Source organism: Balaenoptera acutorostrata, chromosome 12, assembly GCF_949987535.1.
Source record: "Balaenoptera acutorostrata chromosome 12, mBalAcu1.1, whole genome shotgun sequence".
Lineage (NCBI taxonomy): Eukaryota > Metazoa > Chordata > Mammalia > Artiodactyla > Balaenopteridae > Balaenoptera > Balaenoptera acutorostrata.
Genome location: NC_080075.1, coordinates 78,917,954 through 78,944,145, shown reverse-complemented (window position 1 = coordinate 78,944,145; position 26,192 = coordinate 78,917,954). Strand labels below are relative to the sequence as shown.

The window sequence follows — 26,192 nt, the reverse complement described above, 5'->3', positions numbered from 1 at the left end:
AGTAGAAATGGGAGAGCACAAAAACAAGGGCTAAGAGATCTTGAAGATCTGTAAAACATATTATCCAATACTGTTTCATATTAGTTCCCTACTTCACAAAAGCTCTAAACCAAGGTCAAGCAACTCAGTATTTCTTGTCAGCCTACTCCTCCATCCTTCCAACTCAGAAATCATTGGGTGGACATACAAATTCATCCCTCCACTATCCACCATTTTATTAGTTCTTTCCTTCAAGAGGCATTTATGGCTTGCCCTTTTCCATCTCCAAAGAAATCAGTCAACACCATAGTATACTACCGCAAAATAAATAATTATTAAAATTCCTGCTAGAATTTATACTGTGAGGTGCACTTACACTTCAGATTTTTCTAATACAAATTGTTATGTAAAATCACCAAGCCAAGCAAATTAATATAATCCTAAGAATTAAAAGAACTTGAAGGCTCTATGTCTACATTATAGCGTTCATATAACATCCAAACTGGGACACGTTTGAGAAAGGGAGTGCTATTAACAATTATGCCACGAAAACACGTATCTGGACAGTCTGGGCAAATTAGGATGTAAGGTGACTCTATTTACAATGGAAGTTCATAAAAGATAGGCAGGCATAGATGCTAATAACCAAGTGTGTAGAAAACAACAGCCACAAGGGAACTCCAGAATGGTGCTTTTCCAGACTTTCATCTTTTCCGTTAATGAAAGATATCAATACTTAATGTTTTCAAATCATACTACTTCCCCGAATCTTCTACATTCCCAATATCCCTTAATATCAGCAGCAAATATTATTAGATGTCATCACTTCCAATGGGAAGCAGTACTGTAAATAGTCAAGGCACTCAAGAGTTCAAACTGCTCTTCAAGCACTGTTTACTTGGTATTGGGCCAGTTAAGTAACTGTTCTGAGCCTCAGTTTCTTCATCTGTAAAGTAAGGATAATAATAAAGCTACTGTTATAGAGTTTTCTATGAGGCAATAATGAAATAATATAAGTAAACTACTTAGAACAGCATCTAGCACGTGACAAACATACATATTACGTATCTTCACTACGAAAAGTATGAATCCTTTAATATTCTAAAACATGAGTAACACGCTGGCCAGCAACATTTAACTGGCTGATTATTTTAAATGATTGTAAGAGTATTCATTACAAAAATCTTGTCTATAGCTGTTTGCCTTCTTTTTTAGTTTGAGTATCCTAGGGGGATCATGAAACTACACTACTTACATCAATAAAAAACAGCTGCCTAATAAAGTCACATTTTGCATAAGGAAACAGAATCAGAGGTTAAATAAACTATCCAAGATTACATGTAAGATTACATATGTAGCTAGTAAGTGGCAGCATTAGAAGCTGAAACCATAACTGTTTAATTCTAAAGCCCATTTTCTTTACACTTAACTACCACAGAAGATGGTTCTTTCCAATCATAGTCTAACTCATCAATATTTCTAAAAATATTCAGTTATTAGGCCACGACTAGCCATAATGAAAAAAATAAAACAGTTCAAGATGTTATCAAGATATTCAGACTATATAATGTGGGAATTCATTAGAGTGGATAAAGTTTATGATAGAATGTCTAAGATAGGGATTTACAAACATTAACGATAATCAGCTATTTAAAACAGCTGGTTTACATTCCAGTTATCCCTAACAGCTCAGATCAGAGCTAGAGCATTTGGGAGATATATGTGATTCATACAAAAGGCTATTCTTATTACTACCTTCAAAGAAGTCAGTCTTTCTCACTAGTGATACAGCACTAGTGATAGATCACTAGTGTTATATCACTAGTGATAGATCTGAGAGAAATATATAGCACTAGTGATAGATCTGAGAGAAAACAGAAGTCTCCTTACTCTTCTCTCCAGTACATTTTCCACTTCACTATACTACCTGGGATCTTAGTACATAAATTTTCTCTAATGTTTTCTTTAAATATTACTGTGTCAGAAAAGAAAGGAGGGAGCTTTATCATACTAAGCTATGAAAATACTCCCCCAAAACACATTAACTCAGTGATTTAAAGTTAAATTCTGGGTTCCCTAAAGAATTTCAGCCAGGAGCCTCTTTTTCCACACACACACACACACACAAAGTTCCTGTTTAATTTTCATGTATAAAAATAAATAGGTATGTGTCTCTGCAGTACAGTTTTAAAAAACCTTACTAATGAAGCTGAGTTCAACCGCCTATGGGTTAGCTTTGCTCTTTTTAAGCCATGTGACATAACACAAACTGTTAGGCCTTTTGACAAAAATGTGCTATGGAAAAAATCGGAAAGGATGAGTTTATGAATGGATGAATACAAATCTGTTCCTATTCTGGATGAACAACTAGAAGAAACCACCCTTCCGATGATGAGTCAGTAAAAGCTATCATGATGTACATAACCCAGTACATTTGAAAATAACCCTGTATGTAATGCAGTGCTTTGTACATTATAGATTTACAGCAACTTAAGACATAATAAGTAAAGCTTTATTTTTAAAGAAAAAGTCAAGATAGGGCAATATATTAGAAAAGGATGTCACATTAAAAAAAATAAACAAGCCATTTTAGAAAACTCAAGAGCCAGAAACTCAAGGCTGCTTTTAGGTTATTAAAATGAATGAATTCTGGGATAAAACAAAAAACCTCACCTGTCAGGAAAGGAGGAGAAGACTGGTGAGAGAGAGACAGGCAAAGAAGGAAATCCCAGAAGGTTCCCTGCTGCCTGCGAGATGAGGAAAGATAGAAAGGCTTGTGGGAGAGAGAACCCAGAGACAGAAACCTCAATAGGTTTCTTAGCTATCTCTTAGAGGTAACAGAATTAGTTGGTAAACTGTTAAGAAAAAAACTTAATTAGTGAGTAACAGCTTATTTAAAAATACATTTTTAATAGATGAAGGTCACAGAAGCACTGACCTGCTGCTACCTGCCAACAACCAGACAGCCTAACCCTAGCCATTTTTACTCTGCATATCTGACATTTCCATTAAGAAAAGCCTAGATTTAAGCTTAGATCATTTAACATGCTATTAAAACCAGCGTCTCTTCTCCAGAAACCTCAAATACCCCTCCCTCCACCCTCCAAATACCTAAACTCTCTCAACTACTGTTTCTGATCATGACATTTATTTTTAAAACTGCCAACATGTCTTTGGGTTTGTCAAATACTACTTAAAAAGGGAGAAAAAAAGAGCCAATTTGTAAATACATACACAATGTAGATCTGCAAAGTAAAGTGTCGTGGGGTCTAAACAAATCAAGGTAAGGGTGTGACTTTGTCTGGTCTTTAAGAAAATCAAGTTCAAGTTTGTCACAGACTAGGCTGAAGCACTGTTCAAACCTGCTTTTAAGATATGTTATTCTGCTTTCTAAAGACCAAAGAAAACAAGTAACAGGGAAAAAAACAAAAGCCCTTTTCAACTGCTGATTCTTATTCACCCATAGTGTAAATAATACCTAAGCCGCCACTGCACCGCAGTGAAGCTGCAAGGTTCTTTTTTAGCTAAAAAATTATTCCCTCTCTCAAATTTTCTTAGGGCCCAGAGTTTTACCTTAAGCGCTGGACTAACAAGTTTACTTTGGCAATACTTATGCTTAAGCACCTTAACTCACCCTTAAATCAGTCCTCTGAAAATGACAAACTCTTTGGAAAACGCTGTTCTGAAGAAGGGGAGGGTTAGCTAGCTGCAGGGTGCCCTCTTGTGGCCCAGAAGAGTGACTGGACTCTTTTTCTGCATCTGAAGAGCACAGCATTGGATGGAGTGAGTCTCATGAAGGTCTACCAAAGTAAAATAATCTCCAGGAGCAAGCAGTTAATTACACATCTTAGGTCTGTTCATGGTTATTTTCTATTATCAAAGTCCACACTATGTTAGTACTACAGAACATGACAAAACAAAAATGTGACGGCAAGGGTTTTCATAATCAATTAAAGTTTTCTAAATATTCATAAAGTATATGGAAAACTAAGTACTTTTGATGTCTTAAATTATGTAATGGTGAGGTTAAATGGGATGCCCCAATGAAAATCATAGATTAACAGGACTGATAAAAGCCAAAATTTTAGAGTGCCCACTGTGCCCTAGTCATTCAAAGCTAACAATCTACAGAGGAGACTAATATAAAACAAATAAACTGTAACCAGTAATATAATAAAAGTATGTACAAAGATCCATGAGAAGTCAGATGAGGAAGTAATTAATTTTACTGCAGATATCAATGGGACAATTAAGAGTCTTTTTCAGTAGAGTCCTGCAGAGGATTAGAAGTTTATTAAGCAAACAATGAACAAGGAGAAATTTTTGTAAGAAAGAACAGTGAACAATTAAGTGTGGCTAAAGCAAACATAGCATACATATATAAAACAGCAGGACAAAGATCAAGGAAGGCTCTTTTCTGATCAAAGTGATTATGGTCCATTACCAAAATAGAAGACATTATCTAATCAGGTCAATCAAATCAACTAGACACAAATAACCTCACTAAAATTACTGCTAAAAGTTTAAAAAAAAAGCTGAAAATCCCACAACTACAGATTTCAAAAGCCCACATCATTTGGAAGATATAACCACTATTTTCAAGGAGATTTACGGTTAAAAAACAAGTCTCAATGGCTCAAATAATCAAAGTGAGGTATACATTCTTAGTATTCGTAAATATTTACCTCTCCCATTCCCCGAGATTCTAATGCAAGAGCTTGAAAATCATGATTCATTTCATCCACAGATCAAACCTGTTGAATAACAAAAAGAAACATTAGTAGAAAGAAAAATTTGAACAACAGACTGCATCAACTATTTTTATATTACATTGCTGCTATTACTGATGTTATAGCATGAGCTGAGATGGACAAGAATCCATTTCTCTATAAAGACAGGTTTTCCTAAATAGAGCACCATAGCAATCTACACTAAAATTAGTGGGAAACCTGGGGTCAACGGTTCTTGGATTATTCTGTGTGCCAAAAGAAACCCCTACTAGTTTCCTGCGCAAAAGAAAAGATGGAAAGTAAAGAACAGAAAAAGTGAGCTCACGTACTAAAATACAGTTACCTTTTTTTTTTTTTTTTGGCCATGCTGCGCCTCATGTGGGATCTTAGTTCCTGGACTAGGGATTGGATGCCTGCCCCCTGCCGTGGAAGCGTGGAGTCTTAACCACTGGACCTCCAGGGAAATCTCCAGTTATCTTCTTTTTAAAAAAAATGCTGTAATTCCTATTGCAAAATTATTACTTTGCACTACTTCTTTAAGATTTCTCAAAATTTCTCAGAATTTCATTATTTGTACATCTTATACCAATGATAAAAAAATTTTTTAAAGTGGTGATCCAGTTCTACCTCAAAGCAACATATAATCTGCTGTGAGAGTAATTATAATATTCAGAGGTTTCCTTAAGAATAATTCCTTTCCCTACAATAATCAAAACAGCATGGAAATGGCACAAACACATAGATCAATGGAACAGAAGAGAGCCCAGAAATAAACCCATGCACTTATGGTCAATTAATCTATATAACAAAGGAGGCAAGAGTATACATGGAAAGAAGACAGTCTCTTCAACAAGTGGTGCTGGGAAAACTGGACAGCTACATGTATTAAAAAACAATGAGAACATTATCTCATACCATATAAAAAAAAAAGCTCAAAATGGATTAAAGACCTAAATGTAAGACTTGAAATCATAAAACTCTTGGAAGAGAAAATAGGCAGAACACTTCTGACATAAATCACAGCAATATTTTTTGGATCTGTCTCCTAAGACAAAGTAAAAGCAAAAATAAAGAAATGGGACCTAATTAAACTTAAAAGCTTTTGCATAGCAAAAGAAATCATCAATAAACTAAAAAGACAACCAACAGAATGGGAGAAAATAATTGCAAATGATATGACTGACAAGGGGTTAATATCCAAAATAAACAGCAGATACAACTCAACTAAAAAAAAAAACAAAAAAACCCACCCCCAGCCAAAAAAAACACACATCCCAATCAAAAAATGGGCAGAAGACCGGAATAGACATTTTTCCAGAGAAGAAATACAGATGTCTAACAGGCACATGAAAAGATGCTCAACATCACTAATTATTAGAAAAATGCAAATCAAAACAACAGAGATATCACCTCACAACTATCAGAATGGCTGTCATCAAAAAAATCTACAAATAACACAGGACTTCCATGGTGGTGCAGTGGTTGGGAATCTGCCTGCCAATGCAGGTGACAAGGGTTCGATCCCTGGTCCGGGAAGATCCCAAACGCCGCGCAGCAGCTAAGCCCGTGCACCACAGCTCCTGACCCTGCGCTCTAGAGTCTGCGAGCCACAACTACCAAAGCCCGCGTGCCTAGAGCCCGTGCCGCGCAACGAGAGAAGCCACCGCAGTGAGAAGCCTGCGCACCGCAACAAAGAGTAGCCCCCGCTTGCTGCAACTAGAGAAAGCCAGCGCGCAGCAACGAACACCCAACGCCACAATCAATTAATAAAAACATGGGCCAGAAATTCCCCTAAACTTGATGAAAGCAATATTTACGGATTCAAGATGCTCAGTGAACCCCAGGCAAGATAAATAGGAAAAACAAAAACGAGACCACACATCCACACACATCACAATAAAAGTGCTGAAAATCAAAGAGAAAATCCTGAAAGCAGCTAGAGGAAAAACATTACAAAAAGGGGAAAAATGATGAGTGACCACTGACTTCGCACTAGAAACAATGGGGACCAGAATAAAAAGGACAGACTTTAGAGGGCTGAAAGAAGAAAAATGCTAACCTAGAATTTTTATCTGATGGAAATATCCTTCAAGAATAAAGGCTAAAAGACACTTTTAGGTAAAAGGAAAATAAAATTTGTTAAATAGACTTCCACCTCAGAAAATCCCTTAAAAAAATTCTTAGGCTAAAGGAAAAGGGTACCAGATGGAAACTCAAATCAGGAAGGAATTAAGAGCACCAGAAATGCTAAGTATGTGCATAAGTACAGAGGACTAGTTTTTCCTCTCAATTTCTTTAAAACACATATGCCCATGTAAAGAAAAAATTTCATTATGGGTTTGATAACATATGCAGATGAACCAATTTACATGTACAACCAATATCTACTATAAAAAATATCTCTAGCCATACCATCATGACACCTAGTGATTTAAAGCAAAACCCAGTTTGAGATCAAAATACTCTTTTATCACACAACATTATACAGTTGGCCCTCTATATCCATGAGTTCCACATCTGCAGGTTTCACCAATCAGGGATCAAAAGTATTAAAAAAAAAAATTCCAGGGCTTCCCTGGTGGCGCAGTGGTTGAGAATCTGCCTGCCAATGCAGGGGACACGGGTTCGAGCCCTGGTCTGGGAAGATCCCACATGCCACGGAGCGACTAGGCCCGTGAGCCACAACTACTGAGCCTGCGCGTCTGGAGCCTGTGCTCCCAACAAGAGAGGCCGCGATAGTGAGAGGCCCGCACACCGCGATGAAGAGTGGCCCCCGCTTGCCGCAACTGGAGAAAGCCCTCGCACAGAAACGAAGACCCAACACAGCTAAAAATAAATAAATAAATAAATAAATTTATTAAAAAAAAAAAAAAAATTCCAGAAAGTTCCAAAAAGCCGGGAATTAAATTCCCTGAGGGCTGGCAGTTATTTATCAATACATAGCACTGACATTGTATTTACAACTATTTACAAAACATTTACATTGTATTAGGTATTATAAGTAACCTAGAAATGATTTAAAGTATACCCTAGTATGCACACAGGTTATATGCAAATACTACACCATTTTATACAAGGAACGTGAACATCCTCAGATTTTGGTATTGGGCTGGGGAGGCACCTGGAACCAATGCCCTGCAGATACCGAGGAACAACTGTACATCCATAAATACATATATAGTTTGGAGGGGCCCCCAATTATCTGATAAGTAAAGGAATCTTAGTCCAAATGTGTCCTACACTTCTCAGTCACGCAATCAAAGTTCTACATCTCACATGACACAATTCACTCTAATGTCTAGTATGGTCTGCTCAAACCATCTTTGATTTCCCTTGTTTCTTTAAAATTTCCTAAATTTGGGCAAGGTCCATTTTATTTTTCTATTTAAGTACTTCCTAGGGTCTCCATATTCCCCTAGACTCGATGTCCTTTATATTTTTTCTTAAGATGATTTACATTTGTGATTTCACTTTCTTTAAAACTTACATTTTATAGACCTTGTATTTTCTAGATTTCCCATCCCATTACAGCCTCAACTTCTTCCAAGCCATCAACTGTTTCCCAAACCTAATGGCCAATCATTGGAAAGCTTTGAGATACTACTGACACGTTATCAGGAATCATGTATTGATATTTTCAATCACCTAAAGAGGTGTTCTAATTTCTTAAGAACGCTTCAAATTTAAATCCTACCAACTTGACAATGCAGACATATAATTCTGAGTTCATAATTCAATTTATGAACATACACTAAATGATATTAAGCCCTGAAATCTGGGCTCAACATACAAAGATCACACCAATTACAGTCATTAAAAAAAAATCTCGGGCTTCCCTGGTGGCGCAGTGGTTGGAAATCCGCCTGCCAGTGCAGGGGACACGGGTTTGTGCCCCGGTCCGGGAGGATCCCACATGCCGCGGAACAGCTGGACCCGTGAGCCACAACTACTGAGCCTGCGTGTCTGGAGCCTGTGCTCCGCAACGGGAGAGGCCGCGACGGTGAGAGGCCCGCGCACCGCGATGAAGAGTGGCCCCCGCTCGCCGCAACTGGAGGAAGCCCTTGCACAGAAACTACGACCCAACACATCCAAAAATAAATAAATAAATAAATTTATTTTTTTAAAAAAAAAACCTCCCATGTGACATCTTATTTATCTGTATCCTCTGAGGACACACTGTCCTTATTAAGATAATTATTCCACTAGGGCCAAAAACATAAGATTCTTATTATTTAGGATGGAAATAGTTCTAAAATGGATTCATTATTCTGCAATCCTGAAGAAATAATGGACAAATTTTATATTTAAGATAATGTGGTAGAGTACAAATAGTATGTGATTTTGATTCAGAATATAAGAGTTCGAGTTTTAACTTTTGCCCGTTGTCTAACCTCTAAATCTTACTTATCTGCTGTGAAGATCAAACTAGATAATGTATCCAAAAGTGTTTTGTGAGCAATAAAAAGTGTTCAACAAATAACTAGTTATTATTAAGACCATCATTACATACTACTCAAGAAAGAACTGATACTTCCTTAGACTCTTGGGGTGCTCAATGTTTTGTGTTTCTTGTATGCTTCTGTTAGTATTTCAGCCTCCTGCCTTCTTGTCAGGTTAAATATCACTTGACTTGAACATACAGTATCCCTTCTGACCTTTCTAATTAGGTTGCTTTTAATTTGTAGTAATCTGTAGCCTCAGATGAGTGTGGTAGACTTGTAAGAGTAAATAAGCTCTAAGAAGGAAACTACCTCCAACAAACAAAAAAACACATTCTAAAGTTACAATCCTTTCTTAGGAAAGCAATTTGGCATCATATATACAGGTTCGTATATCTTGAGCCAGTCTCCCCAACTTTGAAAATCAATCCTAAAAGAAAACCTAAATACAAAAAAGTTTTATGTAGAAAGATGTTTGTAGCAGTGTTGCTTGCAGATCCTGAAATTATAAGCTGCATAACTGTCTCACAATAGTTAAGTGATATAACACATCTATAAAGTATCGTGTAACTATTAAAAATATTAAAAATCACAATTTTTATTTTATTACAATAAATCTGTATAATCTATGAATGAGAGAAAGAAGATTTTTATTAGTAAAAAAGGAGTAGACTTAAGAAATCTTCTCAGGAGTAAAAGCATCAGAGCTTTACCAAAGCCCCTTCTTTGCTTACTTCTACATTTTCATCTGTGGTCCAAATAGATAAGGTAATAAGTTAAAGAAACTTTGGATAAATGCGAGAGGTCTCTTAGCTATATGGATCCACATACTTTTGTGGTGAATCATGCCCTAGTGCAGGGGTCAACAAACTTTTTCTGTAAAGACCCGGACAGTATACATTTTAGGCTTTACAGGCCATATGGTCCCTCAACTTCTCAACTATGCATCTGTAGCACAAAAGCAGCCATAGACAATAAGAAAATGAACGAGCACGAATGTGTCCTAATAAAGCTTTATTTATGAACAGTGAAGTCTGAATTCCATATTTTTCATGTGTCACAAAATATTATTTTTCTTTTGATTTTTTCCCCCAACCATTAAAAATTCTAAAAGTCAATTCTAGAGAGCAGTTCAAACAAAAACAGGTGGTGGGCCAGATGTGGCCTGTAGGCCAAAGTTTGCTGACCTCTGCTCTACTGCATTTACTCTCGACTGTTCCACAAAAAATCAAATGCAGATAATTCACTCTCAAACTCGAGCAGACCCAAAGTTAAGCATCAGGGCTTTGCTTTCAACCTTTTCATTTATACTCTCACCATGTACATTTTTAATTTTAATAATGAACGGGAATTTCAGATTACGTTTAAATGGAGGTTATTATTTTCTTTCAATGAACAGGGTGGGTTATGGGGAAAAGACTTTAAAAACAAGACAAAACAAAACTCACAAAGCAAGACTCAAGCTCAGCTTTTCAGTTTAAGGTGTTACCATTTATTTCAACTATGAGAATGCAAATGGAGGAGAAAGTGGGCAAAACAATGAGATACAAAGAAAATAAACACTTTCGATTCTTCTGCAATGACCTTCATATTAACCATAATGAAACTGCAGGGGTAGGGGTCACACATATGCCACTAAGGACTCTTAAAATTTCTGCGCTGGTGTCACCTGATGGCAAGGGAAAAGAATCTGGACATAATTTAACAACTCTCCCCTGCATGGTTAGACCTAAGGGAGAAAGGGAACAATCTCTTCTTTCAACAAGCAATGGAGTATCTAGCTATCAGTTATATAATACTGAACTAACTAGTTCCCTTGAAGAAAATGTATCCCAGAATTATATAGTACACACTATACTGCTTGGGGGTGTAAAGTCTGTCTTCATTGTTTGGTCTGCATTATTATTATTTTTTTTTTAAAGAAGATCCTTGCAATCTAAGTTTTTTTTTTTTTTTTAAAGCTTCTTTCTTTCTTTATTTATTTATTTTTTGGCTGTGTTGGGTCTTCGTTTCTGTGCGAGGGCTTTCTCTAGCTGCGGAGAGCAAGAGCGGGGGCCACTCTTCACCGCGGTGCGCAGGCCTCTCACTGTTGCGGCCTCTCTTGTTGTGGAGCACAAGCTCCAGACGCGCAGGCTCAGTAATTGTGGCTCACGGGCCTAGCTGCTCCGCGGCATGTGGGATCTTCCCAGACCAGGGCTCGAACCCGTGTCGCCTGCATTGGTAGGCAGATTCTCAACCACTGAGCCACCAGGGAAGCCCTGGTCTGCATTATTAAGCCATGAAGTTTTCCAATATTATTTCCTTAAACAATTAGAATTTGCTAACATAGAAAATACATAATAGAAACTTTTCTATGGACAAGACCATGTGTAATCTTGAGGTAAATTTAAATTAAAAAGTTAATAGTTTTTGAGGTTATGTTTCCTAGCAAAAGAAGGGTGTCTTATTAAGTTCTAAAATTTAACAGTATTAGCTAATTTTTCTGTAGACAACATTTTTACTAATTATGTGAGAAAAACAGGTAAAGTACTTCAAATAACAACTTGGTTAGGTTTTGTGGGTTTTCATATTAACTAATGCATAAGCCAAAAGGTTTACAAATAGTTGGTGTAATGAACCAAGAATATGCATTATTTTCTCAGGTAACATCTGATCCAATTCCTTACCATATGCCTACCATAAAAAATAGGTTGGGGGGGCAAAAACCATTTAAAGCTACAATAAATGGTATTAAAGCACCAGCATATAACACCAATTACATTTTCATAGTATTATAATTAGTTCTATTTTAAAGCCATAGTAGTAATTAAACTCTGGAGTTAAAGGGGCTAGGAACTGTGTCTTAGCCACCAAAATGCTCAATATATACTGAATGAAAAAAAATCATTCTATATTTTATGAAATGTAAATTCAGATCATGAAATCATCTAACATCTGGATAGTGACTGTTTATAAATGCCTTCATATATATTATTACACAATGCTCATTTTAATAGAGACGTAAACAAGACTTTTCCTCAGACTTTCTGTACAACTGAAAACATTTACCGAACATAAAATGAGTGCAACTTCCCATTGGCACTACTTCTCCAAACTGGTCCTCTAACACCTGGAGGCTGTTGCTACCTCATGCATCCATTACAAAAACAACAAAATTACATGAAAACTGGGACTTCCCTGGTGGTCCACTGGGTAAGACTCCGTGCTCGCAATGCAGAGGGCCCGGGTTCAATCCCTGGTCCGGGAACTAGATCCCTCAAGCGTGCCACAACTGAAGAGTCTGCATGCTGCAACTAAGAAGCCTGCATGCCCCAACTAAAAGATCCCACGTGCAGCAACAAAGACCTGGCGCACCCTAATAAATAAATTTTTTAAAAATTACATGAAAACTTAATTGATTCACATAAGTCAATACACACAAAGAGTAACTTAAGCTGCTTACAAAATATTCTTAGTCATACTCCTTGGACTGTTTTTAGTGAACATAATCATTGAGCATTAGTGGTATCCATTGAAAACAGGTACTAAAGTCCTTAAGAATACCTTAGTCTCTTCAGCATAGTAAATCACGCAAATTTTCCAACAAAATTCATTTGTTTAGCAATGTCTTTTCTTATCCATATGACAAAGGTAAACGTAAATCCAGGTTTAAGTATTTCTGGTAGACCATTAGCCTTCACAGACTTAATATTAAAAATCTCTAGGAACCACCATCAACACCTAGTAATCTGTTATTTATCTGGGGGTACAAATTGAATCACACACTTTTCTAGTGGTGTTGGACAAGTCACTCAGGTGGTAGCTAAGCCAGGAGCCATAAATATTTTTTTGATATTTGCTACTCATTTGTCCATGTACTTCATGGGGGAATTACATACTTGTTTTACCAGCATTAAGAACAGTACTGTATAACTGACTTGACTATGTTAAGGAAAAGTCAGATTTTACATTTTGAATAAAACTTGGCAAAAAAAATGTGTTATCAATATACAGACTCCCAGAAACTAGAAATCTTCAGAGACCCTAGCTCAAATCTTCTAACTAAGATTAGAAATTAAGATTGTTTCATCACCGGCATTAAGATATTAAATAAATGCTTACCAAATATTTATGTGCAAGAATACTTTAGCTCTTTGAGGATCAATCTCAGATATCATATTTCTCAAGGAGACTAAGTAGGGTAAATATATACTTATGCAATGCAAATATAAGGCAAGGTATTTTTTTTTTCCTTAGAATTCTCTCAAAGGCGAATCACCATATATTTGAGTCCTTACAAAGTCTCTTATATTACAAGGCATTCTCTCAATTGGTTTGGTTTAAGAAATAAAATACTGCTTATGGAAATTCTTTTTTTTCCTTTGAAAAACAAAATACTGTTTAGAGAAGATCTACACACTAAAACAACCTCAATCAACGCTAGTTTTTCATGCTTTTACATATCACCTGAGAGAAGTAGGTCAAATAACTTAGATGGAAATGAAGATAATTATTAGATAACGCAAAGTGGCTCTAATGAGTCCAAGATACATGTGAAATGTCCAAGATATATTATGAAGTGAGTCCCCCAAAAGCAGTATTTCTAAATTAATGTTCTTATATGTAATCTAATATGCCATCACCCTAAAAGTGGAACAAGCAGACATCATATGCCTCATGACATAATGTAATACAAAACAGTACCACCAATGAAGAATTACGGCCTTAAAAAAAACCCCAGTAAACATCAATCTAATAATAAAGCTGCTAGATCTAAATACTGATTTATCAGAAATATGAGACAGAGAGAGAGCAGTCAATAGATAACACAAGGAAGCAATCACCCAATCTAGAATACGGAAAAAATAAAAAATTCACCTAATTTCACTATCAATGAAATTTTAGAAGAGGAGGAGAGGGAGGATTATTATATACACTAAAAGACTTAAAAGTCAAATATATTGTATACACTTTGTTTGAATCCTGATTCTAACAAACCAACTATAAAAAAACTTTTGAGAAAATCAGGGAAATCTAGATATAGAATGGGTATTTGATGATATTAAGGAATTTTGTTAGCTGTGATAATAGCAAGAAGATTGCATTTTTTAATGAGTTCTCATCAGTAAGAGAATTTATGCTTAAACTGGCTACTGTCTGGGATTTGCTCTGAAATACTTCAAAAAAGTAAAATATGGGTATAAAGATTTCACACAATGTTGAATATGGATGATAGGTCTCCAAGGGTGTATTGTACTATTCTACTTGTGCTTGAAAATTTCCATAATAAGTTTAACAAAATAACAATATGACAAGCAGCCATGTGAAGCAGGTGGTATTTAAGCTGGGCCCTGAAGGATAGGTACAATTTGGACACCCCCTCCCCCCACACACACACTTTTAAACAAAACATTTATAAACTGCAGCTTGTAAAGGGGGTTACTCTCCAGAAAGTTAACTGACTTAGGGTCCAAGCTGTTGTTTAAACCTAACATCACTTATTATTTCAACCATATTTTTGACAAGTAGTATATGAAATTTAAAAAAAAAAAACTGATTTCCAAATGAGCATAAACCTCTTTGGACTAATTTCTATCAGACACCATCCCCCAAAGAGAACAAGAGAATGTACTGAGCACTTGATTTTATGCCAGAGATGACACTAGGCACATTATATTTAATTCTGATTACAATCCAGCAAAGTAGGTATTGTATTCCTACTTTACAAATAAGGAAATTGTGGTCAATTTACCTACCCTAATAGACAAAGCTACTAAAATGGCAGAGGATTCAACACCATCAAGACCTCAAAAGCTCCGTGCTCTTTTCCATACCAACCAAGCATAAACCATCACTCTGTTCCCCAACCTTCCTTTTGCTAAACTATTCCAGTCCCCTGGACAGCTCTTTGCCATTTATCTCTTCATGTGCAAATCCTACAAATCCCTTAAAGTTTGGCTCACATGCCACTTTCTCCATTAAAACCTCCCCCAAGTCATCTTTTTCTCAATTCTCATGGCATTTAATTTGTATTTTTAAATGTATAAATATCATCTTATCCATTAGACTTTAAAACTTCTCTCAATCAGAATTATGATTAAAAAAACATGATAATATTATCAACTATACACCTGTTAAAAAGCATGAAATGGATGTATTTACGCATACATGGAAAAAATTCTAGGATACTAAGTGAAAAGGCAAGGTGAAAACAGTGTTTCTATCATTCCACTTTTGTAAAAACAGGAAACAATCAGAAAGAGTGACACAACCATTAACAGTGGTCACATCAGGAGAAGGGTATGCATGATTTTTATTTTACATTTTATAGTTCTATACTCTGAATATTTCCCATTTGTTACTTATATTTTTAAAATATTTAAAATATATACATGTTAAAAATCACTAAAGTTAACTTGGAAATCAACAGTCTTATATGGCAGAACTCAAACATACATACTACCTATACATGAGAGATATCATGACTTACAAACAAACATAAAAGAAAAACATCTTTTCAATAAATTAAGCATCACTTAAAAATATTCTCTGGGGCTTCCCTGGTGGCGCAGTGGTTGAGAATCCGCCTGCCAATGCAGGGGACACGGGTTCGAACCCTGGTCTGGGAAGATCCCACAGGCCGCGGAGCGGCTGGGCCCGTGAGCCATAATTACTGCGCGTCTGGAGCCTGTGCTCCGCAACAAGAGAGGCCGCGATAGTAAGAGGTCCGCACACCGCGATGAAGAGTGGCCCCCGCTTGCCACAACTAGAGAAAGCCCTCGCACAGAAACGAAGACCCAACACAGCCATAAATAAATAAATAAAAATTAAAAAAATAAAAAAGATATCTTATAAAAAAATATATATATTCTCTGGAATTCCCTGGCGGTCCAGTCGTTAGGACTCAGTGCTTTCACTGCCATGGGCCCAGGTTCAATCCCGCCCCTTATGTGTAAACTTCTAAGGGTTTTTAAGATGATATAAAGGAATTTACACATATACCCAATACCTACTACAGTAACTATCTCTAGCCACACCTTCATGAGACTTTGAGTTTAAAAAAAATCAAAATCCAATTTGTAGATCTAAATGTTCTATCATCACCTGATTTAAAGGAATTACACTTGTGGTCAGCACTTAGTTTTTTAAATCTAAGTTAGTTCTACCCTACTCTTTGATACATTCCTGCAAAGTGTTAAAAAAGAAATGGAGCCAACCAAATCATATATTTAAACACAATATATTTGACAGTATGCTATAATAAACATGATTTACATATTTCTAGCTTTCAAAGTATTTCATAGTATTGTCCTTTGCTTTGTAAGTATTCTTTGACAAAAAATTAGGAAAGAAGAGGTGAACTGGTTTAGAAACAATTTACCATTACTCCCTACCACTCAAGACTATCACTGACCCGAATTCAGAAAATCCCAATGGAAGCCAAAATACTCCAGTTCTAGGCTATATTTCATTCCTAACAGCAATGTGAATACATAAGATTAATCACTACAGGAAGCTAACTCCAAGTCTGGTGCCCTGAAGGTTTAATTATCCGGGGTAAAATACACCACATTAAAATCTGGGATGGATCAAAGATGTGCCTTTCTCAGTACACATAGGGAGGATCTGTAAATTGATCCTCAGGAAGCTACATGTGCTAACATTTTGGAAACACTTCATGTACTCCTCAGGGTTATTAGCATCTCAATTTTAAGGTCACTGGTTCGCAAATCCTCACAGTGCACTAGAATCTAGACAGAAGGTTTGAAAACTACTAACACTCAGATCCCACTTATCTAAGACTTATTTGAATTAGTCCGGGCAGGGAGAAAGGCACAGATTTTTTTTTTTTTTTTGGCACAGATTTTTATTAGTATTTTTAAGCTCTCCAGGCAATGCTTCCCTGTGCAGATAGGATTGAAAGCCTTACATACACCATACCACCTACAGCTAAGGGATATATTCACAAGCACCCTAATGGTTTTCCAACTAAAAAATTTTGTGCCATTCATCATGGTGTAACAGAAACAGAAACCAGAACCAAAAGATCTAGAATATGGTACCATGTTTGCCTCTAACTAGCTGATTGAACTCAGACCACTTGAACTCTCTGGTTCTGTTTCCCCATTTACAAATGAGAATAACAACGCTTCCTCTTAAGGTTATTGTGAAGACTAAATTAGATAATATGTGAAATTGCAATGTAAGTCCTTTCTAGAATACTGACTCACCATAATGAGTGAACATATTTTTTTCTGCTTAAGACTCAATATATAATCCTTTGACACAGTAATTTCTCTTCTGGTAATTTAACTTACATAAACAACAGCAATAACATAAAAGAATGAAGTGAATAATGGTATTTGCTGCAGCACTGCTTGCAGTGGTTCAAAAACAGAAAATGAACAACCTAAACTCGACAAAAATGGGTTAGCAAAATAAAAAACCGTACACTAAGTATTAAAAGTTATTAAAGTTATATGTACTAATACAATAAAATATCCATGATATTAAATAAAAACACCAAGTTGCCTAAGGTGTGTAACCTGATCCCAGTTTTGTTTAACAAAAGAGGAGCAATGTATATGTTTGTGTGGAGTATGAAAAAAATAAACACCTAACTTTGGTAGGAGAGGGGTACTGTTGGCTTTATCTTTTTATATTTCTGTGTTGTAAGGCTCGTTGACGTTAGCAAAATAAAGTTTTTTTAAAAAAGGTCCTATATTAATACAGTTTAAACACATTATAGTTTAGAAGCTTCATCACAGTCAATAGAGTACAAGCAATCTTGTGCTATTTTCAGTTCATTTTAGTACTAGGCTGAATGCCCAACAACCGAAGACTTGTCTCGAATGGCTACCTAGTAATTTTCAATTGTTACACAGTATCAATAGAATCAGTATGACACCAAGGAGAAATAACTTAAGAAATGTTAATTAGGTTGTAACAGAGAACTAAAGGAAATCATTTGAGTTCATGGTCTGAGACAACTGGAAAAAACAAAAACCACTTTAAGCAGCAGACTTCAGTGCAGTTTTTAAAATATTTTTTCTTCAGACAAAAATTTTCCAAAGTGTGTTCCTTAATCACCAACGCACAGTGTTCTTTAAAATAAGAGGTTCCTCATCCAATACATTTAAGATATGCTGCTCCCCAGCACCCACTTGTTCTTTTGCAAGCTGAGTACATGGTCATTCTGGAATTCATTCTCTGTGATAATAACATAGTAAAGGCTCTGAGAAGTCCCACAATTAAAACTGTTTAACTGGGAATTTCCTGGCAGTCCAGTGGTTATGACTCCGCGCTTACACTGCTGAGGGCCTGAGTTCCATCCCTGGTTGAGGAACTAAGATCCTACAAGCAGCACAGTGAGACATGCATGCATGCATGCATAAATAAATAAATCTGCTTAACTTTAACCCAGTATTATTGTAACTTTCTATAAGCATGTTAACACAAAGCTTATTATTTTGAGAAGCAGCTATTTCTAGTCATTTCCAAGAAAAAAAATGAACGAGTGAGTTATCTATTTCAACTTTCTTGAACTTTTGTCTAGGGAAAGTCATAACCTATGACGGTTAAAAGTTTTTAAAATGTTTAGTTTATTATGCCTATCATGAACAGTCTAAGAAAAATATTAGCGGTACAAATCTTTGAATTAAACAAATATGAGGAAATCCTTTAGGTGATGAATATGAATTGTGATTTTTTAAAAAGTTCCTCAAATATTCAAGAACAAGCCTTGAATTGGTGATCTGTTTCCCAATGACTTTAAAGTGATATGACCAAACCAATTGCCTAAAGATATAAAAGTTAAAAAAAAAAATTCTAAGTTGTTGCTTAGAAAACAACAAAAAACCAAACATCTAGACTGCAGTGTCTGAAAAGAGAAACCAAATCTATGTCAGTTTCAAGGAGTACTAAGTTATATGCCATAAAGTGTCTGTGGTAGAAATATACTTGAGTATAATCTAAATGAAATTTACTCTATATTCATTTAAATAAAAATTTTTGGAAGAAGGCACACCAAGTAACTCATAGGAAATGTACACAATAAAACAAAAACTAATCTTAGGAAAGTAAGCAAATACTAAATAACAAAAACAGTAAGTAAACTTTAACTTCTGAAAGACACAAAGTTGGGGGTGGTGACAGAACATTACATAAAATTTTCATTATCCAATTCCTTGGAGACAACCTCATTTTTAACACTAAGCTTTAAAAGAAATCTCTTATATGGGGTATTATAGAGAACAGAGAGTTGTAATAGAAAATATGCTCAACAACTCTCTTCGCAGATGCAAGGTTTCAGAATCTCATTTTTTTAGAGTCAATCCCTGAAGGAAAGTCATGTGTCTAACTCCTCTAACACAAGGCAGGGAAAACGATTCACAGTAATTATGTTATTAAGGTTCCTGGAAAATATAGTCTAAATCCTCCCAAGATATAATCTTGGATCTCCAAAGTCTTCTTCAGAATTGTTCAAATTAAAAAAGGCCCTGGACTTCCCTGGTGGCACACTGGTTAAGAATCCGCCTGCCAACGCAGGGGACACGGGTTTGATCCCTGGTCCGGAAAGATCCCACATGCCGCGAAGCAACTAAGCCCGTGTGCCACAACTACTAAGCCCACGTGCCACAACTACTGAAGTCCTCGCGCCTAGAGCCCGTGCTCAACAAGAGAAGCCACGACAATGAGAAGCCCACGCACTGCAATGAAGAGTAGCCCCCGCTCGCCGCAACTAGAGAAAGCCGGCACACAGCAATGAAGACCCAACGCAGCCAAATAAATAAATACATTTAAAAAAAAAAAGGCCCTTTAATCTAGTGTGCTGCTACCTGTATCTCCAATCAAATCTTTTCAATTCTCCTCCTTACCCCCACTTTAAGCTCTGCCATTCTCCCCTATCTGGGTCACTACACATACTAATCCCTCTGGCTAAATGCCACTTCACCCATCTCTTGACTAAATTAACTTTTCTAAGTCTTTTTATACTCAACTTTACCTCTTCCGGAAAGCTTTTCCTAACCCCCTAAAGTGTCTACCTGAGTCCAGAGCACTTTTGCAACACCACCTCCAGTGGCACTTAGTGTACTGCACTGTGTAAACATGAGTTTAATCATCTTCCTCTCCACTGTAAACATAAGCTTATAGTTACAGTAAAACTATAAGAACAGGGATCACTGTACCACCAACATCTAAGGACAATCTGGCACATGATAGGCCTGCAAACCTCAAAAAATGAATGCAAGTTTCTGGTAGTCTAGCTTGATGAAATGATACAACTAAGAATATCCAGAGTAACAAATGGACTGAAAGTCAAGTAATACTCCATGAGTATCTTCTCAACCAGACTTACCATAAAAATTAGCAACAATTTGTCTTTGGCAAGATCCTTGAATACTCCTATTTTTGCCAGTGTAGGAACCAAATAATTTAGAGATTAAATGAAGGCACCTTTGGATGAAAAGCAATCAATTATATTTCAACTGCAAGGTGGTCCAAGATAACATCTGTAGGCAAAACCTGGAGCTATCATCTTCTCTAAACTTCAAATCTTAATTCTGTTTATGTTAAATTGGTTTCAAATGACTCAGGTTTTGCCACAGAAAGTATAACATTTTGCATTAAGTCATGCTAAAAGTGCTAATACTACATAGATGTTAAATAAATGACCTGGTCACCAAAATGGAAGACACAAGTAGCTCCTTTCTGTATACAATTCTTTGTTGGTATGTAACAAAGTCATACCATAGTCCATATTTTTCTCTACCAACAATATGCCTCATTTGACTGCTTAGGAAAGATCTGTACTTAGAGTCAGCCTGCCTCTGCCATTTATTTACTTTTTAAAGTCAGAATGAATAAAACCATCTTATACATTAGTGAAGACTATCTCCTGCTGATCTCTTTCAGAAACAGTGCCTAAAATCAGAGATTACCACCTTGAGATCTAGAACTTGCTACTCTTGACATAAAATGTCCAGTAAAACTGAACCCACAAAGATTTCTCTAAAACTAGTCTCTCTACACACTTTTTTTCTGGGGGACTAAAGGGAAAAAAAAAAAGTTAACCTCCCTCCCCATACTATTTTTTATGTACTCTGGTGGTCAGCTACAGGCTTTATTTTCCTAGGCAGGTATCAAATAGGTGGTTTTGTAATGTCACTTTATAGTCAATTTCACCAAATCCCTTCCAGGAAGCAGATTTTTGGAGATTTTTATGGTTCAAATATACATATCGCCGTAGGTAGGTGAAAATGTCTGCCTTCTTTTTCTGTCCCATTTGCAGTCAAAGTATTCTGACACCCTAACTACCCCTTCTCCCTTCAGACTTCTTCCCCCTTTTTGTATTTGGTAGCTACAGTGAAATTCTGGAATATATATATACGGTGTACACAATCTAGATGTTTTCTAGTACTCTAAAATCTTTTCTCGCTCCACAATAGTAAGAGAATAAGAAGTGAAAATCTGTGATATGTAAACTGAAAATGGATGGGAGTACAGAAGCTATATTTGCAGAGGTGGTATATACTAAAGAAACTATCTTTTTGCCAACATGCTTGAATAACCATCCCTTTTAACTTTTTTTTTTGAATTTTTGAATTTTATTTATTTTTTTATAGAGCTGGTTCTTATCCCTTTTTAATTCTTCAATGCACTTTAGAAAAATGAGTCAGGCAAGGGCCAAAAATAACTTTTCATTTTAAGAAAAATCAATGAGGGACTTCCCTGGTGGCGCAGTGGTTAAGAATCCGCCTGCCAATGCAGGGGACACGGGTTCGATCCCTGGTCTGGGAAGATCCCACATGCTGCGGAGCAACTAAGGCCCTGCGCCACAATTACTGAGCCTGCGCTCTAAAGCCCGTGTGCCACAACTACGTGCCTAGAGCCCGTGCTCCGCAACAAGAGAAGCCACTGCAATGAGAAGCATGCGCATCACAACGAAGAGTAGCCCCCGCTCGCTGCAACTAGAGAAAGCCTGTGCACAGCAACGAAGACCCAAGGCAGCCAAAAATAAATAAGTAAGATAAAATAAATTTAAAAAGTCAATGAAACAAAACCTTCTGCAATTTCAATAAGAATTAAAATGACCCTCTGTGGGAATTCCCTGGCGGTCCAGTGGTTAGGACTGAGCGCTTTCACTGCCGTGGGCCGGGATTCAATCCCTGGTAGGGGAACTAAGACCCCGCAAGCCTCGTGGCATGGCCAAAAAAAAAAAAAGACCCTTTGGAAGCTGACACTTGTGTTCAATTAGGCAAGCTTTAATTTCTCATTTATAAATAAATTGGATCTTTTAAGTTACTGAAAGGAAAAGTCACTAGGGAAAAAATATTATTAAGCTTATGTCTCTAAGCATACTGCTACATGAAAATCAGAAGAAAAAGCATATGCCATGCACCTACCTATGTAATAATTCTATACAATGTTTCACTGGAAAAGCATGAAAATAATATTTCTCTGTAAATTCACTTTTCCACTGCAAAAGCAACTTTTAAAAAAATGTCTTCTATCTATATTGCTAAATATAAAAATCACTATTTAAACGTTAGCTTCTAAATGACAGGGTTTGAAGAAACCTTTTTCCCACCACATCAGAATTCAGGAGTGAGAGACATTAGGAGTTAGGCTGATGGTAATCCAAATAGCTCCTTTATTACTGAAAAGCTACACTGGAAAGCATACTCTAAACCTAGACCAACGGGGCTTCCTAACACCACACCCCATAATTATCCTAACCCAGTCACAGGTAGCACCGGACAACCATGGTCCTCCTCCAAAAAGGGACAGAGTCTATCCCTGGTGGCCTCCAGAAAAAGCAAAGTGCTTTCTGCAAGGGGGCAGGCTCTGAAAGAGAAAGAGGAAAGGGGCTGAGCCGTACTTGATCAGTTCCTTCTTACAAACTCATCAAAGGGAAGAGTGAGAAGGTGGGACAATAGGAGCAAGTCAGACTATTTTTATGCTTTCTTAAGAACAGCAAAAAATCTATCTAATATGTCACAAACCAATTTACACTATTATAAGTACAATTATTATCTTAATCACACCTGTCAGTAAAAATGGCCTTAAACTGTGAATGCAAGCTAGACAAAGCCATATGAGGTACAAACATTCAGATGTTTAAAATATGTATCCACAAGTCTTAAAAACATGAGAAAATACAGAATATTTTCCTATCTTAGAAACCCAACGAATTCAAAGGTTGTTAAATTAGAAACTACAAAGAATTTGAGTCCAGGAGACAGAACCAACCTCCACTTAAAATTATGAAGATCCTATCAGTATCTATAAAAAGGGGACCATCTGGTCACTGAGAAGATTGGTTTTGGATGTCACACCTGGCCCAAATCTCTGATACTTACTTCTGTTAAATAGGATAAGTACCTGCACGAGAAAATAAATTCTCTTTCAACACCAGAAACGTTTATAGACAAGTATGGAAGGTTTAAGAGAAACAAAATCCTTATATTTGTATCTGTGCTCAGACAGCATTATTTGGTTTATATACCTGTAATGCCTAAGAAAAATTGGCCTATTTAAAGTGACCACCTTGTAAGAACAACTTTAATACGGCAGTAATTAATTTACTTTTAAAAAAGCTGAAATCTTACTAATATCAAAACATCAAAGAACTTTAGACTCAAATTGAGAAAACCATGTGTTAAAACAATTTAAATTGTTTGAAGATGTTTAAGCTTGTTAATCGCAAATCTAACTCGAAGATAAGAGACCTGTGCAAACAACAAAAATGAACTTTACAAAAAACTGAACTTTAGAAGTGAGAGAGTGGCATGGACATATATACACTACCAAATGTGAAACAGCTAGTGGGAAGCAGCCGCATAGCACAGGGAGATCAGCTCGGTGCTTTGTGACCCCCTAGAGGGGTGGGATAGGGAGGGTGGGAGGGAGACGCAAGAGGGAGGAGATATGGGGATATATGTATATACATATAGCTGATTCACTTTGTTACACAGCAGAAAGTAACACAACATTGTAAAGCAATTATACTCCAATAAAGATGTTAAAAAAAAAGCTTAAAAACCAGGATTCTGAAATATAACTTTAATTTTTTAAAAAATACGGCTTACTTCATACAAAAACCGCCCCCAAGGACACCGAAAGACAATTCTAAAATAACTCAATTTCACCAAAAATTGGACTTCTAAAGACATTCTTGAAATAAGGGAAATGCCAGCAACTATTTAGGACTGTGCAGATAAAGCAAATCATTTCTTAAAAGCAGGATATTAAAAAACTATGAATAGAAACGTAGCCAATTAAAACTATTTATCTTTGTGTTTTTAACCGGATTCCTAGCCAGAAATCCTTAAATCATCCTCCAATGCTCCAGGTCACATGGTGAAGAGTCACCTATTAAACACGAATCCAAGCAGTAAACAAGCTTTTAAAATCCTTAGGTAACACCCTTTATTAAAATTTTCTTGGTATACAATACCTTTACAAGTATTACATTTCTCTCAAGCATTTAAAAGCCTTTTTCTAATAAAGCTTTCCTCAAAAACCTTCACCCAAAAAAATCTGTCACCAGTTTTCTTAAGTTAAAATCTCACAAAGTACTAAAGTCCAGATTTTAACATGATTGTCTTATTACACCTAATACGTCCGCAAGTCCCATCCTACCCAAATGTTTAAATATGTGTCACAATGTACAGCTAAGAAAAATCGGTTTTCCCTAGCTATGTTCTCAGAAGTAACATTAACTTTTACACGCGTGTTTGGGCATACAACTTTTAACAATTTATCTTCCCCAAATTTGGCCCAGTTCAAATACAAAACGACTGCTAAAATGTTTGAAGCCCCTAATCTCTTCTTTGGTTTTAATTTACACATTTCCCAAAGTATCGAAATCTGTTCCGCTAACAAAAACACAACATTCCTAACACACCGAACCCAAGTCGCCTTTTCTTTCAAACCCACACCTGTCTACCGGAAGCTTTTCCTGCACACACTCGGGCCCTCGAGAATTCCCACACTTGTTTTCATAAGCCCACGCCTTCCTCTTCGCCCACTTCCAACTCGCACGCTTCTCGGGATCCACCCGGCCTCTCCCCCCATTCCCAGCCCAAGGGCTGGGCGAGCGGGCGGACAGCTCGGTCTCTAACCCCGAGCGCGCCGAAACCAAGGAAGAGCCGGGTGGGCCACCCAGCGCCGCGAGGCTGAGGCGTGGGGAGGAAAGGAAGCGGGAAAGCCGAGAGCACCCCCCGCCGGGCCCACACCCCCTTCCGGCACCCCTCCCCCTGCATTGTGCGAGCGGGCCCAAGGCCGCAGCCGTTCCGGGCAGCCCGCAGGCCCCGTCCACCCTCCCTCCGGCAGGCGGCCCCCGCCGAGGCCGCCACACAAAGCCCGGGGAGCCAGCCCCGCGGCGCCAGAGCACGGGGAGAGGGTGCAAGCGCGACTGACTTACGGGGCTGCTGCGGCCGCGCTGCCTCAGCCGGGGACACCGACCGTTGGGCACACGGCGGCGTCGCTCTTGGCCGTCCTCCCCTCCTCTGCCTTCGGTGGCGGCAATATCTTCTTTCTCCACCTACCTCCCTCCCCCCCACCCCACCTCCTCCTTCTCCTCCCCCCCCTCCTCCGAACCACCGAAGTACCGAGGGTGAGACACAGAGACTCACAACAACATGGCTGCCACCGCCGCCTCCCCTCCCCTCCCCCCCGGCCAGCGGGCGCGCGCAAGGCACTCCGGGAGATAAGGGAGGGGGAGCGCTCACCGACGTGCTGCTCTTCTCAGTGGCTTCTGACGCTTCTCCCGCGCTCCGGGCGCCGGCCGGCGGGAGCTCTGCGCGTGCGCACGCTCTCTGCGCTCGCGCGTTTCGGCCTTTCCTCCCGCGTGTGCTCACCCGCCCTCACCTTGCGGGCTAGCTGCTGGTTCTGAGCTCGGCTGGGGCGCCAGGCGGGAGCGCGCGCCGGGCTCGGGAGCGCGCGTCGGGCTTCGGCAGCGCAGGCGTGGTGTTTCCGAAGTCGGCTTACGTCTCTGTCTTCCCGCGTGGGGCCTAGTCTTCCGAACTCGCTTACCCTCGGCTTCCTGCCCCGTAGCTCA

At 37.8% G+C, this 26,192-nt stretch overlaps 1 protein-coding gene across 7 annotated transcripts in view; it reads right to left on the bottom strand.

Moving 5' to 3' along the window:
* PUM2 (pumilio RNA binding family member 2) overlaps positions 1 to 25,710 on the bottom strand; it is a 90,572-nt gene extending 64,862 nt beyond the window's left edge. For 5 of the 7 annotated variants that reach the window (XM_007183468.3, XM_007183469.3, XM_007183470.3 and 2 more), the window contains exons 1-2: positions 25,557 to 25,710; positions 4,665 to 4,733 (exon numbers count right to left, since the gene is read on the bottom strand). In XM_007183468.3, coding sequence (XP_007183530.1) covers positions 4,665 to 4,715 — 51 coding nt within the window. In that variant the 5' untranslated portion in view covers positions 4,716 to 4,733; positions 25,557 to 25,710. Of the gene's footprint in view, positions 1 to 2,652; positions 2,727 to 3,613; positions 3,739 to 4,664; positions 4,734 to 25,556 lie in introns of those variants that run through there. The other 2 variants (XM_057557760.1, XM_007183472.3) reach the window with 2 other exon arrangements.
* Positions 25,711 to 26,192: the final 482 nt, after the last annotated feature.